Raw genomic sequence first — 26,530 nt, forward strand, 5'->3', positions numbered from 1 at the left:
TTTATCTTATTTTATTTTATTAAAGATTTTTATTTTTTTCTTTGAGAGAGAGAGTGTGAATGGGAAGGAGAGGGAGAGAGAAACTGAGGCAGACTCCACACTGAGCACAGAGCCCGATGCTAGGCTCAATTTCAAAACCATGAGTCCATAACCTGAGTCAAAATCAAGAGTCAGACACTTAACTGACTGAGCCACCCAGGCACCCCTACATTATGTTGTTTTAGACTGATTTAGCTGTCTATACTTAGAAACCAACAGATATTTACATTAAAATCTATATATCTGTGTTCTTTTGAGAAATTGTAATGTCTGATAAAACAGGTTCTGAATTCATGAAGAACAATAATTGACTGAAGATGAGTAAAAATGAACACTTTAGACTAAGCTTATGTTCTCTATTTCATGGCAGGCCCACCCTACTGAGCCCTTTCACGAATTACTTTTTGTCCCCTCCTGTAAGCATCTGCATTTTCTGCCTCTACCTTAGGGATACTTTGCACACAAGACTGGGGAGAAGCACATCTAAATGCAGTTTAAGTTAGGAAGATTACTCCTAATAAAATGCTCTGTGACTTTTAACTTCTATTAAGGATTCAATGGGTTTTTGTGGACTAACTGAGGAAGCCAAATAGTATACATAATACTGATAAACGGGCAAAATATATTCCAAGTTCAAAAAAGTCAACTTACAAATGGACTACTTACACTTTCTCATCAGAAGATGATGCATAATTTCACTTAGATCTTATATACTGGACTAATCACTAACTATTAGCTAAGCAGTTACCTATCAGTTATAAAGAATGATTGCATGCAGAAAGATTTCATGGGCACAAATGTATGCTTCTGGCTTTCTGCTTCTCTAGTTAAGGAAAGTAGAGTAAGATTAGAGCTACACTAATTAATGGTGGACATAGCTGATGTATAGACTTGTCAAATCACTAAGTTGTACACCTGAAATTAATATAACACTATGTGTCTACTATGCTCAAAAAAAAAAAAAAAAAGTTTAGAGATTCTGTAGGAAAAAAATCCATTCTTAAAACTTTTGCAGTTTGATCAACGTAATAGCAGGTCTCCCATCTAAAAGCATTCAGAAAGATACCATTAATTTCTCTCCATCAATAAATTAAATATATATAAGACTTGGGCTTACTTTCCATTTTTAGATTTATTGTGTTACCTTTAGTCCTTTAATCTCTGCCATTGAGAGAACCAATCTGATTCCCTACTCTGCCATTCAGCTATTTGACCTTAGGCAAGTTGCTTAATTTTTCTCAGCTAGGGCCTCCTTAGAGTAATAAAAATATTTATCTCTATCATTGTGAGCATGGATGTGATGAGGTAATAAGTATATAAGATGTATTACATGATGCTGGTATAGATTACTCAAATGTTTTATTTATTTTACCTTATTTTCTTCCCTATTTTGTTCTTCTCTTTATTATTCAAAGTAAGTTTTTTGCCCAGTAAATACAATAAAATAACCACTCTTCCAAACTTCTGATTAACCAGCCTCCTCCATCCACCATCAAATTATCTATACATATATATATTTTAAAAAATAAATTTCTCTGAAGGGAGACAAGATGGCAGGGAAGTAGGAGGAGGCGCCGTTTCAACCTGTACCCTAAAGTGAGCTGATTACCTACCAAAGAACTCTGATCACCCATGAAATCAGCCTGAGATCAGAATTATACACATCTGGATCTCCTTAGGGGCAGAAGACTCCAGTGGGCAGGTAAAGCTGAGTGGAAACGTCGGACTGATATCAGAAGGTAAACAAAAGGGGGAGGGAGCCACCAGAGGCGACCGACTGGAAAGTAATACCCCTAATACGAGAATGCCCTGCATCTGGGGACCAGCATTAACTTGGAGACTGGTTGAAAGCACTCAGAAAGAGCAAAGGATCGTGAGAGGGGAAATTGTGGGAATTGGGGCTGCTAGGGATAGGGGCTTAAGTCCCTGGACCCAGGACAGCCTCCCGTGGTACTGAGCCAGAGAGCAGCAGAGAAACAAGGTCTTGGTCCCTGAGCTGCCAGCGTGCCCCAGAACACGTGGGGTCCAGCTCCTGTGAGGGGCTGGGAGCCTCGCCAGACGCCAGAACGCCGAGCCATGCTACAGAGCCTGAGACGCATGCAAGCCCCAAACCCTCCCCTGAGAGAGGTGTGCAAAGGCACAGCATGGTGCTCTCGGACCTGCACCCTGCTACCAGAGCCTGACACATGCGTGAGACCCACAGCCTCCCCTGAGAGAGGTGCACACAAGCCCGGTGCTCTTAGACCCAGAAAGACCAGGCACTCCCAGCCGGGGCCAGCGGGAAAATCTCAGTGTGCAGTCGCTGCTTGGAACCTCTCTGGTGGTCTAGAGCAGCCCAGACAGCCTCCGCTGCGGTGGCTTTGGGTACAATCAGAAGATCCTGCGTCCCCAGGGACCGCGACTCAGAATCTACTCTGCCAGTGGCCAAGCGGGAATTTATATGGGCTCTGCAGCACCCATAGGGGACCAGGCTGAGGCTTCTCTCTGAGAGGGAGGTCAGGGTGCAGTTTGCTTTCCTCTAAACCTATGAAAACCATCAAAAGCAGTCAAGGCGAGAGAAAAAAAAAAAGTGAACAAACATAAAAGCCTCCAGAGAACAAAAGCCTAAAAAAAACCGGTTTCCTCAGAGCCCAACCCCTTGAGGGGGGCAGAGGACTTAACTCGGGGAACATCACTGACTGAAAACCCACATGGCAGGCCCCTCCCCCAGAAAACCAACCAGGAAAGAAAAAGAAAAAAAAAAAAGTCTACAAGAGAACAATCACCACTACTTCATAGGACAACTTTTATTTTTAACTCATTCCCACTATTCTGGTTCATTTTTTTAATATAGATAATTTTTTAACCTATTTACCATCACAATGAGATGTCCAGTACATCAAATTCCATAATAACCTTCTAACCTGAACTTTTTGATACATACACCTGGGTTTTTCTTTTGCATTTCTATTTTTTTAATTTTTTTTCTAAATTTTAGTTTAGTTTAGTCTAGTTTATTACTTTTTTATTTTTATTTTCTAATATTCATATAGAGTTAAACTTCAAGGTAATCCCTTTCTCCAATCAATGCTACCCTATAGGTAAACCAATTTTTAACCCCCCTTTATCTTAGGAAAGTTGAGTCCTTTAACAAAGATATCAAGATACATCCAGGAAGAATCAAAACAACCTTCCTCACCCACATTGAGAATTTATAACCACTCTCCCATCTTTTTCTTCCGCCAGCATTTCTGTGTTTTTGTGTTTGTCCTTATAGTATATAAATCTTATACTTGGGGTTCTTTTTGACCAGGTTCTTCCATATATATATATATATATATATATATATATATATATATATATATATATATATTTCTCTTATATACTTTTATCAGTCTTTTTGTTTGTCTGTTTTTGTTTGTATACTTCATCAATCTTACCTTGGGGGGCCCATTTGGGCTTAACCTTCTCTTTTATCTTCCCTTTTTTTTCCTGTCTCTACCTCTATCTTTTTTTTTTCTTTTTCTTTTCTTTTTTCTCTCATTTGGGTGGGGAACCCTGATTGCTCAGAAGTGCTCCAGGGTGCGCCTTGACTGTACCATGGTTGATACATCCAGCTATATCCATTCAGTCATCTCTCAACAAATGACTAGGAGGAGGAATGCCCAACAGAAGAAAAATACAGAGGATGGGCCTTCTGCAACAGAGCTATTGGCTATCAACATAGACAATATTTTGGAAAGAGAATCCAGGCTAACAATTATCCAGGCAATAGGTAGGTTGGAGAAAGTCATGGATAACCAAATGGAATTGATTAGGGCAGAACTGAAAGCCACCAGGGATGCTGTTCACAATGTTAGGGCAGAGTTGAAAGTTACCGGGGATGAGGTCCACAATGCTCTCTATGAATTCCAATCTAATCTAAATTCTCTAAAAGCTAGGGTAACTGAGACAGAAGATAGAATTAGTGATCTGGAGGACAAAAGAGAGAAAGGATCAGGAGGAAACCTGGAACAAACAGCTTAGAAGCCATGAAACAGAATCAGGGAATTAAATGATGCCATGAAACGTTCCAACGTCAGAATGATTGGAATTCCTGATGAGAGGAGAAAGAAAGAAGTCTAGAAGATATAGTGGAACAAGTTCTTCATGAAAATTTTCCCAGTCTCGCAAATGGAACCAGCGTTCATGTACTAGAGGCTGAACGAGCTCCACCCAAGATTATAGATTCCAAAATAAACATCAAGGCACCTCGTAGTAAAATTGAGGAATCATAATTGTAGATACAATCTATTGAAAGCCGCTAGGACAAAGAGGCTCCTTACTTACAGAGGAAAGCCCATCAGAATAATGTCAGACCTGTGCACAGAGACCTGGCAAGCCAGAAAGGGCTGGCAAGATATATTCAGGGTACTAAATGAGAAGAACATGCAGCCAAGAATACTTTATCCAGCAAGACTGACATTCAAAATGGATGGAGAGATAAAGAGTTTCCAAGACCGGCAAGGCTTAAAAGACTATGCAACCACCAAGCCGACACTGCAGGAAATATTAAGGGGGGTTCTATAAAAGAGGAAAAATCCTAAGAAGAGCATTGAACAGAAATATAGAGACAATCTACAGAAAGAAAGACTTCAAAGGTAACACGATGTCAATAAAAACATATCTATCAATAATCACTCTCAATGTGAATGGCCTAAATGCGCCCATAAAACGACACAGGGTTGCAGATTGGATAAAACAACAGGACCCATCCATATGTTGTCTACAATAGACCCATTTTTAACCTAAAGATACACCCAGACTGAAAGTGAAGGGATGGAGAAGCATCTTTCATGCCAATGGGGCTCAAAAGAAGGCCGGGGTAGCGATTCTCATATTAAATAAATTAGATTTTAAACTAAAGACTATAGTCAGAGATACAGAAGGACACTACATAATTCTTAAAGGGACTATCCACCAAGATGATCTAACAATTGTAAATATCCATACCCCCAATATGGAGCAGCCAATTACATAAGAACACTGTTAATCAAGATAAAGAGTCATATTGATATGAATACATTAATAGTAAGAGATCTTAACATGCCTCTCTCAGAAATAGACAGATCACCAAAGCAGAAAATCAGTAAAGAAACAAGAGCATTGAGTGACACATTGGACCAGATGGACCTCGTAGATATATACAGAACATTCCACCCTAAAACAACAGAATACTCATTCTTCTCATGTGCACATGGAACCTTCTCAAGAATAGACCACATACTGGGCCACAAATCAGGACTCAACTGATACCAAAAGACTGAGATTATTCCCTGCATATTCTCAGATCACAATGCTTTGAAACTGGAGCTCAATCACGAGGAAAAGTTCAGAAGGTACTCAAACGTCTGAAAGCTAAAGACCACCTTGCTTAAGAATGCTTGGATCAACCAGGAGATCAAAGAAGAACTTAAACAATTCATGGAAACCAATGAGAATAAAGACACTTCTGTCCAAAACCTATGGGATACAGCAAAGGGAAATACATAGCCATCCAAGCCTCCCTCAAAAAAATTGAAAAATCCAGAATACACCAGCTGTCTCTACACCTTAAAGAACTGGAGAATCAACAAATCAAACCAACTCCACACACAAGAAGGGAAATAATCAAGATTAGAGCAGAGATCATTGAGGTAGAAACCAAAGATACAGGAGAACATATCAATGAAACTAGAAGTTGGTTTTTTGAAAGAATCAATAAGATCGATTAACCATTGGCCAAACTAATCCAAAGAAAAGAGAGAAAGCCCAATTAATAAAATTATGAATGAAAAGGGAGAGATCACAACTAACACAAAGGAAGTAGAAACAATCATCAGAAGTTATATGCCAAAGAGTTCAGCAACCTAGATGAAATGGATGCATTCCTGGAAAACTATAAACTCCCAAAATTAAACCAGGAAGAAATTGACAACCTGAATAGACCAATATCTAGTAATGAGATTGAAGAAGTGATTAAAAACCTCCCAAAAAACAAGAGCCCAGGACCTGATGGATTCCCTGGGGAATTCTACCAATAGAATCTACCAATGTTATTTCTTCTTTGAAATAACACCTATTCTCCTGAAGCTGTTTCAAAAAATTGAAGCAGGGATGCCTGGGTGGCTCAGTTGGTTAAACGGCTGCCTTTGGCTCAGGTCATGATCCCAGTGTCTTGGGATCAAGTCCCACATCAGGCTCCTTGCTCAGCAGGGAGCCTGCTTCTCCCTCTGTCTCTAGCCTGCCACTCTGTCTGCCTGTGCTTGCTCTCTCTCTCTCTCTAATAAATAAATAAAATCTTAAAAAAAAAAAAAATTGAAGCAGAAGGATAACTTCCAGACTCTTTCTATGCAGCCAGCATTACCCTGATCCCCAAACCAGGCAAAGACCCTACCAAAAAGGATAATTTCAGACCAATAGCACTGATGAATATGGATGTAAGATTCTCAACAAGATTCTAGCAAACAGGATCCAACAGCACATTAAAAAGATTATCCACCATGACCAGGTGGGATTCATCCCTGGGCTAAAAGGATGGATCACCATTCGCAAATCAATCAATGTGATAGAACAAATTAATAAGAGAAGAGAGGAGAACCACATGGTCCTCTCAATGCATGCAGAAAAAGCATTTGACAAAATCCAGCATCCGTTCCTGATCAAAACACTTCAAAGTATAAGGATAGAGGGAACATTCCTGAACTTCATCAAATCTATCTATGAAAGACCCATAGCAAATATCATCCTCAATGGGAAGAAGCTTGCAGCCTTCCTGTTGAGATCAGGAACACGCCAAGGATGCCCACTCTCACCACTCTTGTTCAACATAGTACTAGAAGTCGTAGAAACAGCAATCAGACAACAAAGAGAAATAAAAGGTATCCAAATTGGCAATGAAGAAATCAAACTCTCTCTCTTCGCAGATGACATGATTCTTTATGTGGAAAATCCAAAAGACTCCACCCCCAAACTACTAGAACTCATACAGCAATTCAGCAATGTGGCAGGATACAAAGTCAAAGTACAGAAATCAGTGGCTTTCTTATACACTAACAATGAAAACACAGAAAGGGAAATAAGAGAATCGATTCCATTTACTATAGCACCAAGAACCATAAGATACCTGGGAATAAACCTAACCAAAGAGGTAAAGGATCTGTACTTGAGGAACTACAGAACACTCATGAAAGAAGTTGAAGAAGACATAAAAAGATGGAAGACCATTACATGCTCTTGGATCGGAAGAAAAAACACTGTTAAAATGTCTATACTGCCTAGAGCAATCTATACTTTTAATGCCATTCTGATCAAAATTCCACCGGTATTTTTCAAAGAGCTAAAGCAAATAATCCTAAAATTTGTATGGAATCAGAAGAGACCCCGAATCGCTAAGGAAATGTTGAAAAACAAAAATAAAACTGGGGGCATCACATTACCTGATTTCAAGCTTTACTACAAAGCTATGATCACCAAGACAGCATGGAACTGGCATAAAAACAGACACATAGACCAGTGGAACACAGTAGAGAGCCCAGATATGGACCCTCAACTCTATGGTCAAATAATCTTCGACAAAACAGGAAAAAATATACACTGGAAAAAAGACAGTCTCTTCAATAAATGGTGCTGGGAAAACTGGGCAGCTATATTAGAAGAATGAAACTCGAGCATTCTCTTACACCATACACAAAGATAAACTCAAAATGGATAAAAGACCTCAACGTGAGACAGGAATTCATCAGAATCCTAGAGGAGAACATAGGCAGTAACCTCTTCAATATCAGCCACAGCAACTTCTTTCAAGATATGTCTCCAAAGGCAAAGGAAACAAAAGCAAAGATGAACTTTTGGGACTTCATCAAGATCAAAACCTTCTGCACAGCAAAGGAAACAGTCAACAAGACAAAGAAGCAACCCACGGAATGGGAGAAGATATTTGCAAATGACAGTACAGACAAAAGGTTGATATCCAGGATCTATAAAGAACTCCTCAAACTCAACACACACAAAACAGACAATCATATAAAAAAATGGGCAGAAGGTATGAACACACACTTCTCCAATGAAGACATACAAATGGCTATCAGACACATGAAAAAATGTTCATCATCACTAGCCATCAGGGAGATTCAAATTAAAACCACATTGAGATACCACATTACACCAGTTAGAATGGCCAAAATTAGCAAGACAGGAAACAACATGTGTTAGAGGGGATGTGGAGAAAGGGGAACCCTCTTACACTGTTGGTGGGAATGCAAGTTGGTGCAGCCACTTTGAAAAAACAGTTTGGAGATTCCTCAAGAAATTAAAAATAGAGCTTCCCTATGACCCTGCAATTGCACTCCTGGGTATTTACCCCAAAGATACAGAGGTAGTGAAAAGAAGGGCCATCTGTACCCAAATGTTTATAGTAGCAATGGCCACGGTCGCCAAATTGTGGAAAGAACCAAGATGCCCTTCAACGGATGAATGGATAAGGAAGATGTGGTCCATATACACTATGGAGTATTATGCCTTCATCAGGAAGGATGAATACCCAACTTTTGTAGCAACATGGATGGGACTGGAAGAGATTATGCTGAGTGAAATAAGTCAAGCAGAGAGAGTCAATTATCATATGGGTTCACTTATTTGTGGAGCATAACAAATAGCATGGAGGACAAGCGGAGTTGGAGAGGAGAAGGGAGTTGAGGGAAACTGGAAGGGGATGTGAACCATGAGAGACTATGGACTCTGAAAAACAATCTGAGGATTTTGAAGGGGCGGGAGTAGGAGGTTGGGGGAATCAGGTGGTGGATATTAGAGAAGGCAAGGATTGCATGGAGCACTGGGTGTGGTGCAAAAACAATGAATGCTGTTACGCTGAAAAGAAATTTAAAAAAAAAAAGAAATTTCTCCTTGGTTTCTAGAATTTTAAATGCCAGAAATAGAAACTATTTAATCCCTCATTTTCCATTTACAGATTATGAAACTGAATTCTAGAGATGTTCAGTGATTTGCTAAAGTTAATTATTCTGAGGAGTAGATATATTTTACAGGGGAGTTATATGTTTTGAAACATAAAAGACAAAAATGGAATCAGGTTTTCAATGCAGGGTTCTGTATAGATTAGCTCTATAGAGCACACTGGAAAACTTCACTCAATTTTTTTTATTTTTTAGTCAAATAGTGAATTAATTAAAAGAAATAGATCCATCTCAGCCTGCATACCCAGACTGGTGATTAAAACAAAGTTTGGCTTCTAGGCCTGGCATTATTCATCAGTAATTGTTAGCATGTTTGCTTGTTAACTCTTGGCCAAATACCATCATGGAGAGTAAAGTTTCAGAAAAGTTCCACACACCAATAAGTGTGTATCAAAATCTTGGGGACATAACTTGCACTGGATATCTTGTACATGCCATCTTTTGGCCTCTCAATATTCCTGAAAAACAATTATCTATATTTGGAAGTTGGATACAAAATTCCAACAACTATAGTATATTTGAAATTCCTTATAAAATGAGTTTTTCAAAAGGAAAATGTCATTGCTCGTCAGGAGTTTTAGGGAGTCAAGTCACCTCTTTTACATAAAATTTTGGGGGGGGATGTTAATGCTTAAAAGAGGAAAGGGAAAACTAATATTCATTGAACACCAATGTCCAAATTATGTGGCATTTGGTACTTTAATGTGTCATCCTATTCAATCTCACTATTATTTTCACGTACAATGGAGTATGCCCTTTATAGAAAAGATACAAGAGATACTAACTGACTGTCCCAGTAACATCCAGCCAAGATTCAAAGCCAAGTCTGTCTCCATATTTTACACTTTATTCAATAAGTCATGCATTTGTCATGTTGTAAATTTTTCCATAGGATTAACTAACTTTCTACTTTGTTTATATACTAATTCAATAATGATTTACTGAATGCTGTACTTATTATATATCAATCTAAGAAAACAAAAACAAAGGCTCTAGACAGTATTCCCAGGGTCCAGGAGAGTATATAGCAGTATTCCCAGCGTCCAGAAGAGTATATAGCACACCATAGGCACTTAAGACATATTTGTTGAATAAATGAATGAATGAATGAACTAATGACTATACTGCTGTCCTCAACTTGTTACACATATATCGAGAACTGTACATCTAATACATAGCCACCAGCCAAGTATGGCTATTGTACACTAAAAATATGGATAGTCTAGAATAAGATAGGCTGTACCTGTAAAATATACACTAGGTTTCTAAGACTTAGTACAAAAAAATAAGATATTTCATTAATAGTTTTTATTTTTATTACATGTTGAAATGATAATATTTGGGATATATTGAATTAAATAAAGTATATCATTAAGGTTGGTTTCACCTGTTTATTTTTACTTTTTTTTGGTTTAATGTGACTACTAGAAAAATTTAAATTATATATGTGTTCTGCTTTCTATTTCTATTGGATAGCTTAATCTAATGACATTAAGTCTTAAGTCACTTGCTTTTATGTTCCAAGTTCATGATTAAATCTAGTTTTCTCTCTCTTTAATGTACAAGATTAAATTAAGTTTTAAGTGCAGTCTTTTTAAATGCCAGTTTATATTCATGAGATTCTAATCAATTGTTAGGGGTTAGAAAATTTTTATAACCAGATATGAAATAATCCATACACACATTCTCCTAAAATATGGCTTCCCTTTAGACCCTCCTGTGGCAGGAAGCAACCACAGCTTTCCAAATCCATTACTGGATCATCCAGTTCTTAAGATGAAATCTCACCTATTCACCCTGGGAATCAAATATTAAAGGGTATTGATCAGCTGCCTTTTATCCCACTTCATGCTTCAGCCAACATAGATATCTAGATTTCACTTCTATTATATTCCTGGAACACAGAAATGAGCATTGTGACTTTAGTCACACTTGTATCAACTTAGAGTTTAAGTTTTTCAAATCCAGCTGCTGCCTAGTCATGCAGTTTTGATGTAAATAATGCTTACGTTGCTTACTTCATACTAAATTCCAAAACTACTCTAATCTCACTTAGTTTTCTCCCCCCTCTTAATTCTAAAACACTAATATCTCATTCAAAAATACCTACCTATGACTATGAAAAGGCTCTGACTTTTCTGTATCACTCTCCATTTTCCTGTATGCCAAACACCATGAATGGAAATTTTATAAAAATTTAAAAAAATTTAAAAAACCTTTCCAACATGGAAAGGTCACTCACTGTGCATTCAGGTTAGGCTTTTAAGAATCATGCTCATCATGAGCATTAGCTGAAAGAGGATTAAGATGTTGAACAGTTTCTGATCCAGGGAGTGGGCAGTCACACCTGTGCTCTATATAAGCAAAAGCATTCCTGACTTAGCTGTAACATCCCTTCCCCATCAAAAGAGGAGAGCTGCCAAGATGCTCACTGAGAACAGTTGTTGGTTTGTGAGCAAGTATAAGTATGGGTTTGTTCTTTTTCTTTTTTTTCTTTTTTTTTTCTTTTTTTTGGTGGGGGAGGAAGAATGAGATAGGACTCCAAAAGCTTTATTTATTTGTAACTGAGCATATCCTTATTTGATAACAGATGATCAATTAAAGCAATGTGTAACACTGGAACAGGATTCTGTCAAAAAGCAAAGATAAAAGTAGAGCTGAGAGCTCTAAGCACTTCTTGCAAACAGCAAGAGTCCCCTCTACAGCCTTCTCTCTTGGCACTGGGGCTTTGCTAAATCTGGCTCGCCATTTTGTGAGTGGGAACAATCAGCTTTGTAGGTTGGAGGGAAGTATTATAATTAAATGTCCACCCACTTTTTCCTTTTTGATGAAAGGCTCCCATGAAACTTACTAAAATAAGGTGCATCAAGACAGATGAATTTTTGATGAATAAGTCAAAGCACTGACAAAGCTCACTTTTCACATGGAGAAACTTCTCTAATTCACAGAAAATTTTCAGGCCTAGATCATTAACACTGTCATATTTAGTGATAATTAATATAGTAAAATCCATGGGATAAACTGGAGATTTTACCTTTTTAGTTGGTAGCAACTATGTAGTGTTCAACATGAACTGATTGCTGAGAGCATGATATGCTGAGAGCATAGTATGATTCAAAAATAGTAGTAGAGTTTTTAGAAATTAATTTTAAAGAAATATTAAATAACAGCTATTATAGTAAGCAATGCATGTATTGCATACAATGGCATTCTTCTGAATAACAATTATATTACCACATTAAAGTTAGAAACTTTATCTCTGAAGTGGGCAAAGTTCTTTAAAAATGTTATCTAATTGTGACAAATTCCATCTGATGGAGATCTGGAGTAGAGATTACAGTGTTAGCTTTTGATAAATGATGGCAAAAGTGTTTCATAATATCATAGTGAAGAATTATTTTCAAGTATTCAAGTACAGTAGAATAAGAAGTCACCCTACTAAGTAACTGGGCTCACACATTGTCCCAAGTCCAGTTACTAGAATCCCAAAAGTTAACTTTTTAGAGAAAAGCAAAAAAGTAAGTTAGTGTAATGAATGTGTTCCTTCATTCAATGCAGATTTTGGAGAACTAGCTGCATAGATTTGGCTAACAGAATAGACTCCAAGTGATGACAGATAAAACTCTTACTCTCCAGAATTAGTGAATACTTTAAATTTTAAGATAAAATTAATAGTTTAAACTTCCGGGGTCCCTGGGTGGCTCAGTGGGTTAAGCCTCTGCCTTCAGCTCAGGTCATGATCTCAGAGTCCTGGGATTGAGCCCCTCATTGGGCTCTCTGCTGAGTGGGGAGTCTGCTTCCCCCTCTCTCCCTCTCTCTCTCTCTGCCTGCCTCTCTGCCTACTTGTGATCTCTCTCTCTCTCTCTCTGTGTCAAATAAATAAATAAATAAAATCTTAAAAAAAATAGTTTAAGCTTCCTGTTTAATAGGTATTATTCGTAGAAGTCAGTAGAGTTAATGGTGCCTAATTCACCATCAGTCCAAGATCAAATACTGGGGAGTATGATTCAATGAGCATGTTTGTCATTAAATAGCTAATCACTATGTAAAGATGATTTTTTAAATGCCAACCTTTTGACTCCTTTTCATTTCCACTGTGGCTTGGTTGATCCAAAAACAGAGTAACTTGGATGTTCAAAGTAGGATGTTTTACATAACAGTTACTGAGTTCAGCATAACTAAACAAAATTAGCCATAAGGATCTAAGTTTCCAGTTATTAACAGTACCCAGGGTTTTATAACCATCATTTCACCCATGATCATTTTACACCAAACTACATGATAATATAAAACAAGACTTCAGACATGACTCCACTAGAGAATAGGAAATTTCAGACCCAATTAATTGGCCACTCTTCTCCTCATTCTCACTTTTTGTCTCCAACACCCCCAAATCCTTTGGGTTGCCTAATTATTACCTGCAGAATTTCTTTAGTACAATTTTTAAGATTTTATTTATTTATTTGACAGAAAGAGATCACAAGTAGGCAGAGAGGCAGGCAGAGAGAGATAGAGGAGGAAACAGGCTCTCCACGGAGCAGAGAGCCCGATGTGGGGCTCGATCCCAGAAACCTGGGATCATGACCCGAGCCTAAGGCAGAGGCTTTAACACACTGAACCACCTAGGCGCCCCAACCTGCAGAATTTCTTAACGCTTTGTTGTTGTTGCTGCTGTTTTTCTTTCTGTTCAAATCCAGTTTTGTTTTTTTGGTTTTCTATTTTTTGGGTAAAAGTTACAATTTTAACTACTATCTAAAGTATTCCTTTAATGGTATGGAGTTTTTCTTCAAAGATCTGATAGGAATTCTTTTTTTTTTTTAAGATTTTATTTATTTATTTGACATGCAGAGATCATAAGTAGGCAGAGCAGCAGGCAGAGAGAGAGGGGGAAGCAGGCTCCCTGATGAGCAGAGAGCCCGATGTGGGGCTCGATCCTACGACTCCGGGATCATGACCTGAGCTGAAGGCAGAGGCTTAACCCGCTGAGCCACCCAGGCGCCCCAGGAATTCTTTAAAAATGGACTTTTCTTTCCATTTAAGTCTTACTGCAACAAATTCACTGATTTTAGATTTCTCTGACAAATACAGTCAAGGTATCAAAACCCAGACATTTTTTTTTAATTTTTTATTTTTTATAAACATATATTTTTATCCCCAGGGGTACAGGTCTGTGAATCGCCAGGTTTACATACTTCACAGCACTCACCAAAGCACATACCCTCCCCAATGTCCATAACCCCACCCCCCTTCTCCCAACACCTCTCCCCCCAGCAACCCTCCGTTTGTTTTGTGAGATTAAGAGTCACTTATGAAAACCCCGACATTTTGAAAATAACTTTTCCTTGAAGTCATTTAGAATCTAAGACTCTCTTCTGTCCTGCTCTGTCCAAGTACCCAGCTTGGGAAGAAGATGGGTCTAAGTAGTCTGGGTGGAGGAGGAGTAGAGAAAACAAAGGTGGAGGATTGGTAAACATCTATACAAAGTAAACTCACAATGTCTTCTGAAACTGTTCCGCTTAAGTTCTCCTATTTCCTGGGACTCTGTCATAGACACTTCTGGCTCAACATTTGTAGTAAATTAATGATGATTTTCTCTGTTGCCTTAGTTAGACAGCTCCTTTCAAAGAGAACTTTTCCTGGGAGATAAATGTAGTGTTCTTTTTTTTTTTTCCTTGATATATATAAACAACCTAGTGGGCAAGCAGGATACTTAAAAACCACTTTCATTTTCTCCAAAGTCTAGCACTGTTAGAAAATGAGTCTTGGGGCACCTCGGTGGCTGAGTTGGCTAAGCGTTTGACTCTGATTTCAGCTCAGGTCATGATCTCAGGATTGTAAGATCAGAACCCTGCAGTGGGCTCCCTGCTCAGCGGGCAGTCTGCTTCTGCCCCGAACCCCCCCACCCCGCCCTTCCTTTCTCTCAAATAAATAATAAATAAAATCTTTAAAAAACAGAAAAAGAAAATTACAAGACCTTCAATTGTAAAAAATATTTGTTATATCATAGAATTTTAGAAACCATCTATGACCTTAGACATTACCTTGTTAACCTTTACTTTATAAAAAGCAAATGAAGTCCTGAGAAGAGAAGTGTAGTAGAATAAAGGTGGCCACATACTTTGCTATTCTTTCCATTGAAAGGTGAAGTCTCACACCTCTTTACCTCCCCTCCTGTTTGGGCAGGCTCCACGGTTGCTTTGGACCAACAGTATATAGTGGAAGTGGTATTCTGATCACTGCTGGGCCAAGATCTTAAGTGGCTTTCAGTATCTAGTTCTTATCTCTCACTTGCTTTTGGGACCTCTCATCTCAGAACCAGCAACTATTCTGCAAAAAGCTGAAGCCACATAGAAAGGCCATGTATTGGTCCTCCAGTGAGGAGCCATGGCTAAGCTCCCAGGTGATAGTTCTCAGGCACTTTTAGTCATGTGAATGTGACATCCTGTATGTCGAGCCCAGTCAAACCTTTTGAGGGCTCCATACCCAGCCAATATTTGACAATAATCCCAGGAAGAACCCAAGTGAGAGTTGCCCATCTGCCCAGACAACCTGCAGATCAGTTAAAGAATAATAAATTATTGTTTTAAGCCACTTAGTTTGGAGATGGTATGGTATGTAGTCATACACTAACTGGAACTGAAAATGACACAGGCCACTTTGTTAAGTAGTAGCAGAGGGAGAACTGTGACTCCAAAGCTAGGATAATCTCATTATTTGTGTTAAGCGGACTTTCAATGTTAAGTAAACCTCATTCTCAGTCCCCCAGGAGCTCAAAATTACACAATCTTTCATTCTTTCAATGTTCACATAAAATATGGAATTTTCAAGATTCTTAAATTTTTAAACTTAGAGCTCTGTTTTCATAATAATAAACCATCATTTCACAATAAATTGAGAAGCATTCTCACGCATTCCTTCAAGGCACTGCTCTAATAAGTCTCATGGAAGGAAGAATTCCTTAGGTAAACTGATTTGGGGAATTTCTTTTTTTTTTTTTAATTTTTTTTTATTTATTTATTTGACAGAGAGAAATCACAAGTAGATGGAGAGGCAGGCAGAGAGAGAGAGAGAGGGAAGCAGGCTCCCTGCTGAGCAGAGAGCCCGATGTGGGACTCGATCCCAGGACCCTGAGACCATGACCTGAGCTGAAGGCGGCGGCTTAACCCACTGAGCCACCCATGCGCCCCATGATTTGGGGAATTTCTGACTTAAAGAGATCATCTTATCTATGGATTTCTCGGAACTGTAAAATCTCCAAGAGAAGAAATAGATGCAATTTTTCCCCAAAAAACTGTGATCAAGAAGCTCTTCTTTACCAAGCACCTTAGGAGTTTTATGTTTCATAGCAACACTAAACTAAGAAATAGGAATAAGGATATAAGTTTCTTAGCAGAAATCAACTTTTACTTTCAGAATATTTCACCAAAAAGTTGTTTTCCTAATTTGGTGTGCCTTCAGCTTAGAGAACACATTTTTAGAGAAAATGATCATGATTGTCAGGGACCACACTTAGCTAGGTGCCTTTAATGATCTGTTCCTTCTGCTTTGCCTCTTGCTTAAACATTTTCCTGGGGGGAAGATTGAATATATATTTGAGGAATAAATATAAGAGGGAATAAATAAGATGAGAAATATAATAAATAATTGAATGAATTAGTTAAAAATCGTAAGCCTGGAAATCAGCTCTGGCAATAATTGGTCTGGTCTGGTTTTGTACCTTTATTTCCAGCTAAGGTCAACGGGAATTATAAGAGTTACCCTGTCTCACAGAGTTCTTGGGAAGCTCAAAGTAGATTTCAGAGATGTAGGTGGGTCAGTTTTAGGGGTGAAATGATCTTAGTAATTATCTATTTATCAACTCTTTTCATTTTCTTGATGTGAGGACTAGGAAACAGAGAGTTTATAGTGCAAATGCTAGCTACATTGGAAACTTCCTTCCCAGCGGATCTACATTAAAGACATTGGGAAAGTCCTCTATTTTGATGGATGTTCTATAAAATGCTGTTGATTCTAACTCATGTGATGTCTATCTCTGACTCACAAGTTTTTGCAAGCAATTTGGACCTCCAAACATATTCACCGCAAAGTTCACAGCCAGTATATGAAGGTGTGGCAGTCAGAACATTTAATTCATAAACAACAGTGCAGTCATACTGATGAGTCCTAACAGTGTTATCAGCTCTGGTATATGAATCTGGTCAAGCACATTTTCCCTTTTCTGCTACTGGTTCCTGGCCTTGTGAGTACTGCCACCTTACTGGTGTTAGAAATCCTTCCATTCAGACTCTCTTATACTGTGGCTGCCTTACAGATCCCCATAATACAATAGGTTCTAGTATCTGTTTCCTAGGAATTGTCTAGCATTTTATGGCTCTTTCAGCAATATGCCATCTTGCCCCCAAATTATGGACCATTTCCATGCTTTCAGCTTCCAAGCTGAAGAAATTATAGTTTTATCATCTCCTTTTGCCTCTAATGGGACATGGACCAATCCACTATCCCCACTTATTTATTCTGGATATTTCTACCCCTGTATATTCGACATTCTTTTTCTATAGTCATGTTACATAGTTGAGTATGATTTGAAAGGGTGAAGGAGTAATAAGCCATGAAAAGATGGCAGACAAATAATAAAATGACATGAGGTAAATATTTAATACTTTCATCTTAGAACAAGAAAAGATGTGTAAGGATAAAACAAAGAATCTGCATTTAACCAGTCTGTGTGTATGTATGTGTGTGTGTGTATACTTTTTAACATATATACATAAAAAAATACTGAACTTTTCTTCATTTAATAAGTGGCCAAAAGTTTTCATCTGAGTAGAGTTCAGCTGGGAAAGGGTAATGAGAACTTTATTCTCCTGGATTTGGAGTAGTTATAGTTCTAGCATGCTTACCTCTATAAGCCTGTTGGTGTGTTCACGAAATATTGAAGCATATTCTTTTATTTCCTTTTCTCGGCCATTCTTGGCAGCTTCAATGAGAACCAAAAGCGGGACTGTTGTATCCAAAAAGGAGTCTGACACATGATCTATAATAGCCTTACGGAGCTGAGGAGAAATAAAAAATTCACTTTTTTTTTCAGGAAATGGTTCATGATATTTCCTATTTTTATAATCTCCATAGTTACAAAATTAATCTTACATATTTTTATACAATCTCTAAACTAATAATATTTAAGATGGTATATGAATGTCACCTACAAAGTTAAAACAAACAAAATATCCAAGGGAAAAAAAATCATTGGGCAATAGCCCTCTTGCTCTCAAAATACATTATTTTTTTCTTAAATTATACTTAGCCCAGAGATATCAGATTATAAGTGATAATACTCCATTTTCCCTCAAAAAAATTGTACTACTGTAATGTTTATGCATGTCTATAAACAACATTGTACATCATGTATTTTCATAATTACAAAATTATGAAATGTTTTCTACTTTATTGGAGGAACTGATGATAAATTTTGATTAGCTAAATTGTAGTCTTCATGGTAATTAAACCAAGTTAGATCACCGATTATGCCAGTTGATAACAGATTAATAGAGCAAGGAGAATAATAAATGAGTTTGATGTCCAATTTTCTTCATCTGCATTAATTGTTCTTGCCCTTACACCTTAAATTATTAAACAAGTATAACATTCTACTATAATTAGTTCTTTTAAATTAGATTATGTGTGAGCTCATAAATGACAATCAGGCAATTACTCTATTCAGTAGATATTTACTGAAATTTAAAACTGCATTAGAAAATTAATGCATTGTATTTATATAATATTGAGTCCTAAAGGATCACAGTATCTTGAAAAGTTTCACCCAACAGTGTCAGTGATTATGCATGACTCCCTAATTTTTAGGTGAACCTCTATTTAATTTAATAACCTCCATACGATAAAACAAGGAGATGAGTAACTATCAGAAAAGAAATTTATAATTTGCTTTCTGTGAAAATTATGTTTTAGAGTATTTTTTAAAACCAATAGACAGTTACCCTAGTTTTGAATTACATGAGAATGCTATGGTAGCTGCATTAAAAAAAAAACAAAAAAAAAAAACCAAAAAAAAAAACACTATCTTCCTATAATATTTACAGGATATAAATCCATAATAATTATAGATTTCAGGGAGAAAAAAATACCTCTGCCTAAACATCATCTTAGGCAAAAGAATTGTGAAATTTTCTGGCTTCTAACAATTTCACAAAGGCTATAGGAGATCCCTAAGGAAAGAATCTGCTTAGCAAGCAGAAAGGCAAATCACTAATAGCAACTAATTAACATTGTCTGAGCACTTACTAGAACAGAGTGCAGAGTGCTAAGGAGTTACAAGGCAAGGGGAAGATCTGGAGGGAATGAACAATGTGTTTGATATCCATAAAGAGTGAACCAGAGAAGTCAGGCAACGAATCACAAGTTTGGACTTGAATTGAGAACTACAAGTTATGTTACTTCCAGATAGGTAAAAGTAGAAGGAATCTCAAAGGGGGAACAGTTTTCAATTATCATCCCTCCCTTTTGTCCTTTTTTTTTTTTTTTTAAGATTTTATTTATTTATTTGAGAGAAAGACAGTGAGAGAGAACATGAGCGAGGAGTTCAGAGGGAGAAGGAGACTCCCCATGGAGCTGGGAGCCCAATGTGGAACTCAATCCTGGGACTCCAGGATCATGACCTGAGCTGAAGGCAGTCGTCCAACCAACTGAGCCACCCAGGCGCCCTGTCCTTTTTTCTTTCATTTATAACCAGGATATAAATGCGAGGGGAGATGTGCACTAAAGATATGCAATTAATAGCCAACATACATATGGGAAGTAATTCAAGCCAAGGAGGCAGATAGGATCATGCACAGTGAGGAGATGTCCAAAAATAAAATCTTAGGAAATATTACCATATATGGGAATTGTGCAGATGGAAGAGAGGGATCTAAAAAGAGACTCAGATGATGGCCAAAAACAAAGAGAGCAAATGACCAACAACTAAAAGAGAAACTTTCAAATAAATCTATGTCAATACTGTCTCCAAATGAATTTATTCTACCATATGCAATTATTGTACCCGCATTATGGACTTACTGAATCTTCTTTTCTGTGTATTTGATTCCATTTTCAATTCAACAATTATTTCTAAACATCATTTCATTACCTTTCTACCAAGAGCAAGCTATTATGAAATAGAGCAAGATGGAAATGCATGATCCCTTATAATCTAATAGAGAAGTGAGAGTCATTAAATGTCACAATAAGGGAAAAAATCAGGAAACTGACAGCAAAGAAATTTCAAAAAGATAATGAGTTTCAGAGTCTAATTTTAAAGGTAAGTTAAATAAAGTGAACTAAGACTTATCTAATGGATTTGACCACTAAGAGGTCATTGATTAACTTAGCGAGAGCAGTCTGAGTAGAAAAACGGAAGCAGAAGTCCTATTGCAATGGTTTGAAGAATGAATGGGAGATGAGTAGAGGTAGAAACAGTGAAAATAAACTCCTATTTCTATAATACTTCAAGCAATCTTACAGTGCTGTGGTCTATGCACTTACTCTCTGTAATGGTATTTACTCCCCTGTTCGTTGCCCCCATCCAGGCTTTCACTGTTTTCCCTGCTATTCATTCAATCTTTCCTTCCATACAGAAGTGCTGAAATATGTTGTAAAGGTGAGACTTGAGCTATAGCTGATTTACTATTGTTAACAAATAAATAAATAAATGCTTTGGCTAAATTAATTTTTTTAATTAAACCACGTTAGAAACACATTTTTTTAAACTTTATTCTAAGACATGTTGCTAAGTACAAAACAAAATAAGAAAAGGTGTACCATGGACATGTGATATTATGTTCAGTAGGACAAGACATAAGGACTGTAAAATAAGCTTACAAATAATTTCTATGCCAATGCTTGCAAAATCCTGTTGGAAAATGAACAGAAATTACCTGACATACTATAATTCAAATATAATAAGCAAAATGAATCTTCTTTCCTATAGCGGTATATCAGCTCAATTTAACAAATGCACTTTGAGCTTTCTAAGGACAAGGCACCACCCTAGGCAAACTGGGAATGTCAGGATAACAAAGACAAGGTAATATTAGGGAGTGAGAGTTGCAAAAAAAGTTTGATGAGTATCTTACAAGAAGCATAAATAAATAAGAAACAACTTGCACTGTTATCGTTAAAAGCCTTCGGTAAAGATGAGATATAGGTATTCCATTTTAAAAGTTGAATTAGCTGTTAAGAGTAGGGGTTGGGAGGTGGAAAGCATAGCATTCTAGAATGAAGACTATCATAAGAGATTAAACAAACAAATAAATAAATAAATAGAGGGATCCTCAAGACATGGCAAGAATTTAGTGTGACTAGAACAGTGATAGAGTAAGGATTGAAACAGGATTTCTTAGGTACGATAGATGTAATGGAAAGCATTTCAGGTAAAAAGAACAAAATAAGACAAAAAGTTTAAAAGATGATGTCTCCACCACTGGACCAGTCCCTGATTTCAGCTGTTGCTGTAAAGGAACAGTTCCTTGTCCTTTCAAGACACTCCACCTCGAATACATTCCATGTTCCTCTTTGTTTTTCTTTTTTAGGGTCTGTTTTAAGTCTCTGTGAGTCTCCGCCCAAACACAGACAGCCTGGAAGTTCTGAAGAGGTAACACCACTGGAACAACTATCAATCAGTGGAGACAGACAGGAACCACCAGATAAAATTCCTGGTCTCTATTCATTGGTTAGATAATTCTGGAAGACATTCTTTCCCTTCCTACAGGTCCTTAAGATTCTGGTGCCTACAGTAGGAACCTCAAATAGCATATTCTTTCCTCCTTCCGTGCCTATTCTCTTACACTCATGTTCTCTTACACATGCTTCTTGGATTTGCCTCCTGAATAAAAAAAACCTGCGCTAAGGCTCTGGTCTTAGGACCTGCTTTCAAGGGAATCTAATATAAAATAGATACATCTGTCTGCTGATAATGTTATCATGAACCAAGTAACAGACTCTGATGTCTTACATAAACTACCCATTGATGACCATACTTTACCACTTCGGCTTTGCACACTACTGAATTTGATTGTCATCCTCTGTACTGCGCTGTGAAAGAGGAACTATTATGAGAGAAGGCTAGAAATGCAAATAGGGACAAGATATCGAACACCTCAAATGTTAAGTAATTTTCCTTACATATTCTGGAATATTCTGACATATGGGATTTTTTTTTTCATTTAAATTGTATACTCACCTATATCTGTGTATGATATGTTAGAAGTCTCTACGTTATTAATTTCCCTATTATTTTCCCACCCAATTGAACAACTCATTCCTTTCACTTGAGTGACATACAAAAAAACTTTAAAAAAGAATCCAACATGCCATTGTAAAAATAGGACAACCTTAAAAGATGCAGCACTAAAATCTGAAGTTAGTGGGAGGCCAATAGGAGTTAGAGATATGTATTTTCAACAAATACCTGTTTGTGGCCAGGCATGAAAGATGTCAGGCGCAAAATCAGACTGAGGGGTTTTCCATCTTTTCTCACTATGGTTTAATAAAAGGCTTTGAGACATCAATTTTTCTATTTCCCACTGATGTAAGTGGTTTGGGATCTCAAATAAAATAATATATTTCTCTACAATTGAAACCCAAAAGTGAAAGCTGTATGTGAAAACTGTAAGACAGCACTGCCCCACCACCACTAAATAAGAGAATAAAAGGAATGAAATTGTGAGGAGAAGAGGAATGGAAAGAAAAGCAAGTGTCTCAGAAAAGAATTGTCCTCAGGTAACCAGAAAAAATTATACATGTGGATATTAATGCTATATTAATTTTAATAGCAAAATGTGACTGCCAAAATGCAATTGACTAATAGCAACTAAATCACCTAATAATTAATTCAATGTATATCTATTGTGTCTACTGAATGATACTTGTATCTTTTGGATCATTAATATTATTTCATTATGAGGATGATGAAGAAAAGATATAAGGACATACATATTTTTTTTCTAAGTGTGGCACTGATACTACCAAAATGGGGAAGAGATGCCTATAGCATTTCAACAACTCAGCAACTAAAAAATTAGTGAAGTTTTTGTTTTGTTTGTGTTTTATCAGAATCCTATTTAATTTGACATATCTCAAGTCCTTACTTAGGCATTTATAAAATAGGTAGTTTTTTTCTCAATAAACACAAATAAAAACTTTAACCTGCCTTTAGTAAAATCAAATGCATGTTTCATTCTGCTTAATAGTGTAGAAATGGAATATATTCAATTGCTTTAATTTTTTAAACAAAGAAATGAGGTTTAAAAATCTTCCTCCCTGGGGCACCTGGGTGGCTCAGTCGTTAAGCATCTGCCTTAAGCTCAGGTCATGATCCCAGAGTTCTGGGATTAAGCAGCCTCACATGGGCTCCCTGCTCAGCAAGAAGCCTCCTCCCTCTCGACTCCTCCTGCTTGTGTTCCCTATCTCACTCTCTCTCTCTCTCTCTCTGTCAAATAAATAAATAAAATCTTTCAAAAAAAAAAATCTTCCTCCCTTATTAAGAACTGTAATAGGTACACAGTTCTCAAATAAATGATGAGGAAGGAGACTAGAGGAAGAAAAATTTTTAATTAAAAAAAACTTGTAAAATAAGTGGTAATGAAGAAAAAAAAATTAAGATGGTAAAACAGTTTATTAGGCACTGGGAGTTCTGAAGGTGAATAAACCATTATCCCTGACCCCTCACATGTTGGTTACAAATTTGGGCTGGGTTGGGTGGACTTGGGTTCAAACTTCATCTCTACCAGTTAGTTAAGTGATGTTCAGTAAATTGACTCACCTTAGAAACTGAGATAAAAATACTATGGCATTATTTCTCATTTCAGAAATAAAAATCAATCATGTGAAGACTAACATAAGGAGTTGGTAGAGAGCCTTTCAAAGCACGACTAAGTGAAAGATGTTGTTATATCTAACATTTTAAGGATGTGAAATCCAGTGGGAAGATAAAAATCCATTTAAAAAATCCATTAAAAAAGAGAAACACATGCAGAATATGAACACTACTATAAAAGAACTACACGTGCTATAAGTGCCCCAGAAAGAAAAAACACTGATTCCAGCTGCTGATAAAGGAGCTGGAAGGTTTCATGGGCAAAGTAACACTGGTATTAGTCTTGAGCTTCCTAAGGTTGATGAGGGGCTCGGCAGGGGAATCAAGAGGAGTAGGAAAAGCACCAAGTTAAAGAAACCATATATACAAAGGCACATGTGGTTGAGGGGGTGGGCAGTGATGGACAATTTGGTGAACAGTAAGTAGACTGTTTAGTCAGAGAACAGGTTAATGTGCGGTATGGTGAGGAGGAGGCACTGAGAGAGTGAAAGAGAAGGAACATTATGAATAATGTCGATTAAAGTCATGGCTAAATCACAAAGAACCAAAGACCTTTGTCTTTGTTTTTTATGGTAACAGGCAAGAAAGTCACAAAGCAATAAGGTTCATAGAAATAAATGTTAAGTCACCTTCTAGGTAATTTCCTTTTATTGCCCCAAAAAGTATAATTTGCCCCCCATAGATCTATCTAAGCAATCTGTGTCATAGAAATATCTCATGGAAATCCAATGATTCTCTAAACCAAAGCCAAAATGTTTCTGTGTTGCTGATGGAGAAACCCCATATGGGTAAGCAAGGAGATTAGATAAATGGGCAAGAAGATGTGTTCTGATTATTGTTTACTAAGAACAAGCATGCAAACAAAAACAGATCTGTAACAATATACAAACATTAAATACTTCAAAGTAAAATATTTTAAGGGTAGGGACTTTCTTCTTCCTGTGCAAAAGAGTATATATAAGATGCTTAAAACAAACTGCTTGATAAACTTTGCAAGAATACGAAGAGGTGGAGATGACTCATGCTGCTGTTAAACTAGTTTTTATTATCACAAAAGTATAAACATCAGGGTAGAAAATGAAGTCCTAGGGAGGACGAGGTAAGGATACTGAAAACAAACCATAGCAACTACCTCACTGACACTGAAGACCACAGATGTCTACAGAGAACAACTTCTCTAACAATCCTACACCACCGTGTACATGCATATCACTTCTGTTGGTCCTCTTGACTTGGGACAGTATTCATGACTATTCTTATCTCTGAAACGGGGAAGAAATAGCATTCTGGTTACTTTGGAGCTTAAGCATTAAGAAGGTGTGGCAGCTTCCATCTCTCCTTTCTTGGAGCCCTGATCTATCACGCAAGAAATCCAGGCTACTCTGTGGGAGAAAAAGTCACAAGAAGGGGTCCTAGGAGTTTAGACACCACATGGAGAAAAGGAAGAAGAAGCACCAAGACCTCAAATATCCAGCCCCAAACCCAGACACAGTTCCCATTTGACTGCCACTAGATGGGAGACCACAAGTGAAAAGTACAAATATGGCCCTGCTAACCCCCCAACCAACCCATGGAATCATGAAACCTAATAAAATTGCTGCTAAACAATTACTGCTTGTAATTGTTTAGCAGCAGTACTTAATCAAAACAATGAATATGTTGACCTATAGAAACCACAGAGGATTTTCCTACTTCTGGAACACAACAGTTTTTTACAAGCTGGAAACATCCCTTTGCTATAAAGCAAAGTATTAGTAATCTCCCACGTTCTTCTATATCTCACTGATGATGTTAGTGGGGGGGGGGGACACATGTAGAATTGCAAGAAAAAATACAAGATGCCTGGTCAAATTTAAATTATATATAAACACACTATTTTTTTAAAATATAATTATGTCCCATGCAATATTTAGGACATAATTAAACATGTTTGTTCTTAATCTGAAACTCAAAGTTAACTGAATATCTTGTACTTTTATTTGTTAAATCTAGTAACCCTACATATAAAGGATTGATTTATCTTGACTTTTTTTTTTTTTTGGTACATAATGATTCCAAAAGCTTTGGATATATAAATGTAGATTAACATTTTGTTGAAGGCAATAGAGAGAGATGAGGCAGGAATGAAAGACATAATTGTTGAGAGCTCATAGAACAGCTTTTCCCACGTCCCAAGAGAAGAAAATGGAGTAGAAATCCTCAAGGAGATTGAGAACAGAAGTCCTGCAATTAAGAGGGAGAGGGGCTCTTGTGGGTAAAAGTTCCTGAGTTTAGTGTAGGTTATGACCTGTTGTAGGTTCAATGCCCCTTCCTTCTTAGGCAGGTCACCTGATCACAGACATGTTTTCTCGTCTGCATTATAAGACAAGTCTTGAGCTAAGTACTTTGCAACTCTTACATTCCATGATTCTAAGTGCCGACAGTAGAAATAGAAATCACATTAAGGTCATAAAGTTGAGCAATTGGAATTTCCACAGCCCTCAAAAAAATTTTTTTTTTACAGCTAATATTAACTGGCTGAGGGATCCATATTTATTCAATTTCCAACTCTACTCCTGAATTAAAAGATTACTCAGGCCATTTTACTAAATCTTCCCATTAAACTACAATAATATATCGCATTAACAGCTTATGGTTGAAAAGCTTTTGCTTC

The 26,530-nt window shown here is 37.2% G+C and overlaps 1 protein-coding gene across 3 annotated transcripts in view; it reads right to left on the reverse strand.

Moving 5' to 3' along the window:
• Nucleotides 1–26,530, reverse strand: part of CTNNA3 (catenin alpha 3) — a 1,797,739-nt gene that overhangs the window by 813,131 nt on the left and 958,078 nt on the right. For all 3 annotated transcript variants that reach the window (XM_032312382.1, XM_032312379.1, XM_032312381.1), the window contains exon 9: nucleotides 17,909–18,061. In XM_032312382.1, coding sequence (XP_032168273.1) covers nucleotides 17,909–18,061 — 153 coding nt within the window. The remainder of the gene's footprint in view (nucleotides 1–17,908; nucleotides 18,062–26,530) is intronic.

Source organism: Mustela erminea, chromosome 14, assembly GCF_009829155.1.
Source record: "Mustela erminea isolate mMusErm1 chromosome 14, mMusErm1.Pri, whole genome shotgun sequence".
Taxonomy (NCBI): Eukaryota; Metazoa; Chordata; class Mammalia; order Carnivora; family Mustelidae; genus Mustela; species Mustela erminea.